The sequence below is a fragment of the Alligator sinensis genome, unplaced genomic scaffold (genome assembly GCF_000455745.1).
Source record: "Alligator sinensis unplaced genomic scaffold, ASM45574v1 scaffold1299_1, whole genome shotgun sequence".
NCBI classification, from domain to species: domain Eukaryota; kingdom Metazoa; phylum Chordata; order Crocodylia; family Alligatoridae; genus Alligator; species Alligator sinensis.
In genome coordinates this window covers 186987-191023 of record NW_005842647.1, presented here as the reverse complement: position 1 = coordinate 191023, position 4037 = coordinate 186987, and the positions used below count along the sequence as shown (strand labels likewise).

Sequence of the window (4037 nt, the reverse complement as noted above, 5' to 3'; positions counted from 1 at the left end):
TCTTTTTGCTTGATGGAGACTGTGATTGCTGGAGCCTATGCTCAAGGCCTGAGTTTAATTAAATAACAGCCTTATCATTAGTAATTGCTCTGGTATTTTTATTGCAACAATGTGAATCCTGCCGATCTTCCTGGGCATTAGTAGAGCTATGATAAGTTGCTTTCATAGGGTTTTCCCTAGAAACTAATGAACTGATACACTGAGAGCCTTGGCTGGAGACAAGGATTCAGGTACCCTGAAATCAGCGGCAGCATGAATTTCTTCCCCTATTTTCCCAACCTCAGGCTTCTGGCCCAAGTCTCCATATCACCACTGCAGAAACCATAGCTGGAAATGTACTACAGGAGAAAGCCAGATAGTTCCAGTCCAGGAGGGGGGGATGATTCTCAGGAAGGGGCGCAGAAAAAAAATAGTTGGGAAATTAAAGACAGAGGGCTAGAATTCCACTGACTTAGTTTGAGTTCCTGTTTCTACCACAGCCTTGTGTGTGTGACCTCACACAAGTTGCATAAGCTCTTTGACAGAAATCCAGGCCCTTCTGAACACCATAGAAGTTGTCAGTCAAGCCAAGTTTTCATTCTTTGAGCCTCAGTTTGCCACCTGTAAAATGGGAAAAGTAATAGTACTTTCCTACCTCACAGAGGCCTGGCAAAGATTAATAAAGAAATGTATGGGGGTGCATAAATAAAGATAAAGAAACATCAGCTGAGAGGAAGCTCGCACCTTTTTGGCTTCCCCATGAAATGTTCATGCATTTCCTACTTGCAGCAAAGCTACTGCACCCACACAATCTGGAAACTTGTCACCACGTTCAACTGGTTGTGTCTGTAGTGGAGGTACGCATTGTACTCCTGGAATATATGATACTTGAGTTACTGCTGTCACTTGCCAGGATGCAGGACTCCTGGCACCTTTTAGGCTAACATTTAGGAAAAGGCATTGAGGGCAGGAGGTGAGGCATGAGTTCGTGGAACCCAGCCCATGAAAGCTGTGCTTCTGAGCCCATCCGGCTTTGAAATGGCTTGATGGAGCATCTGTTTACAATAGTTTTGTTCCAGGTCAGGAGGGAAAATGTGTACGTCTGTATGATTGCATCCTGGGAGTCTTCTTCACATGCAGTGCTCCATGTGAAATGATCTATCTATCTCCCAAAGGAAGAATGAAATGTCTTTTATTAGCTAGAGGGTGGGGAAAGAGCACTTTGGTAGAGACACAGAAGGGGATTAAAATGGATAAATCCATATGTTTTACCCACAGAGAATATATATCCTTTAGAAGGTGCCATTTCCAGCACTGAAATTTCAGTACTGCAGCAGGATAAAGGTCTGTGTAGAGAGTATGTTGTGTTGCCCCATGAAAAGAGATGAGGGAGTTAATATTAAGCACCTGGGAGCAAAAGCAAGACAGGAACGCTCTCCCCAAGCAGACAGCATTGAATCTCAGTTAACCTTGTTAATCTTACCAACCAGAGGCAGCTGGGTTTAGGTGAATTTCAGAGCTGCAGCTAAAATCTGATTAACTACAAAATGAAATGAATGTTGTGAGGCAACAATGTGCTTTGATTGGAAGCAGGAGTTTGCTATAAAGGTCAGGTAATCCCATCAAGGAACATGTGCCACACGTACTGCAGCTCAAACAGCAAATTCTGAACATTGGAAAAAAAATCAATGAGCACTCACAACAAGCAGTCCAGGGTAACTACTTTGGCTGAAGTTGGTGTTATATGCACTAAGTGTCAAATATTTTCAATAACCAACACAGTTTGTAAAAATCACTATCTGCTTTGGGTCAGTTGGCATCACTTCTCATTTCATTTCCCATCACTAAAATGCTGATGGTGACCTCTAATACTAAAATGGACATGTCTACTTCAATACTGTGTTCTCTGATTTCAGGGCTTTTTAGATTAGACTCATAATGGATGACCTTTCATAATGAGCATATGGGACCATAAAGATGTTTACAAACTCTGAACTCCAGAGAAAAACTTACTGTAGGCTCCAGAGGCAAATATATCAAGAATACCACACCCTCTGAAATAGATTTACAGCATTTTTATTCAGTTGCTTTGAAGGTGCCGTTCCAAAGTGCCTTTCTGCCTCTTTCATGTGCACATGCACATACACACACATACATACACACACATATACACACGCGCTCTCCTTTCTGTCTGCATCATTTGCTAGTTGCAATAGTTTTCCAGCTGGTAAAGGGAGCAGGTGTTATGGCAACATTGCTCGACAATTCCCCTCTTCACTTTCTCATATTCCTGCTGTTGGAATGCTAGCTCTTCCACTTCGTTCCGCAGAGGCCCATTCACTGTCAGGGGTAAAAAGAAACTCATGTGAATCCATACACAAGCATCTCAGCTGGGACCATGCAGTCTAGAGATCAATACCTGCTGCCTAGAGATGGCTGGAAAATGGGGAAATAATTGCAAATATTTTCCCCTTATTAATATTGTTTGTATCACCATAGCACACGGAGGCTCCATATTTCATGTCCCAGCAGGGTTGTGGAGCATATGAGAGGAACCAAATCTTTTAAGTGTTGGCCATACTACAGGGATGAAGGTGTGCAAGACGCAGTGGGGAAGATGTGTAGCAATGGAGAGAAGCCTTGTAGGCTCAGTTGATGACTCTAGCTAGTTCATAGGATTGTAAAATGGCTCATCTGTTCCATGGAGGTGAGATAGGTGGAACTGCAAACTTCATGAGGGGTCATTATCCTGTGAACCTGAGCAAACAATTTTGTCTGCCCAAAGGACTGCTGACTTAGGTGAGTTGTGAAGGGGGATGTGTTTCATGTTTGGCTCCTGAACAGCCTGCATGCAGTCTACAGCTCGTCACAAATGATAGGTTTGAATGTGGAGTGAAAATTGTCACAAAAAATGACAAAGCTGGGAGACTATACAATGTTTTTGACAAAATGTTCTGAGCTGCTGATGCACAACTCAAAATTCTTCACTAGAAATATTTGTTTTTCCATTTTGCAGTTAACAATAGGGAAAATTTTTACCTAAATGAAAATTTTCACCCGGGGGGGACAACTTTTTTTTTAACAACAAAATTTTAAATGGTGGGTTTGTTTGATTTTTTTTAACCAGCTTTCATGGTGTAACCAGTTTTGCTCCTGGCTCTTTATAATTAGTTTATTATTTAAACTGTAAGGGCTTTGGGGCTCCGTGCTTCTTATATTTGTAAAGCACCTAGCACAAACGGGTTTTCATTCCAATCAAAATTTTCCAAACGATCCTTTCAGAGTTAAAAAGAACAGGCAGGAAAAAGCACCTCCGCTATCTTAATGTTACAATGGCTCTTCTGCTCATGCAAGTCACTGATTTCAGTAGAATGGTGCTTCTTACAGGTCTCTTGGGCTGAAAAACTACTCCACTGTGCCCAATACATGACAGGACCCATACTACATCTAGCTGAACTAATGGATGCTTCCCCCAGCTCTCTTTCCTTCAAGGATTCTGTGCCCAGGCAGCTGGCTGAGGATAGTTCTGGTGATGGTAAAAACCACTTGCAGGTCAGCCTAGTGGCAAGACATGATAATTAACCTCACTAAGAATGGGGAGTGAGTGGCACTTTTTCCAACCTCTGCTAAGGCAGAGGAGACAAGAAGTGAGTCTTCAGCAATCACTCCTTCTGCATAGTAGCACATCGCTTTTCTTACAACACCACCCAACCAGCCTTGGTTTAAACAAAAATCCTTCATTTGTTATATGAGTCAATGCATGTTTTATACATATTTTTGGGAAGTGGCTGTAGTGCTCCTCTATCCCTGGGTCATTTGGCTGTGAAATGTTAGCATTATCAGCTCCTTGGAGCTGCAACATTACTTTTATGTGTTTATACAGTGCCTAGAATAATGGCGTCATGAGCCATGGCTGGGGCTTCTCAGCACTACTACGGTACAAAGACACTGTAGAAATTAGATCCTTTCTTTGTATGCCTGTGGGAGGCTGGTGATATCTCAGCATAGCTGCCTGGAAGAGAGGTGGAAACATCAAGACTTGCTGGCCCATCATTTTC

At 42.4% G+C, this 4037-nt stretch overlaps 1 protein-coding gene across 1 annotated transcript in view; it reads right to left on the bottom strand.

Moving 5' to 3' along the window:
* Positions 1 to 2182: 2182 nt before the first annotated feature.
* The window catches only part of INS (insulin), a 5271-nt gene continuing 3416 nt past the window's right edge, over positions 2183 to 4037 (bottom strand). The window contains exon 3 of the mRNA XM_006033646.1: positions 2183 to 2319. Coding sequence (XP_006033708.1) covers positions 2183 to 2319 — 137 coding nt within the window. The remainder of the gene's footprint in view (positions 2320 to 4037) is intronic.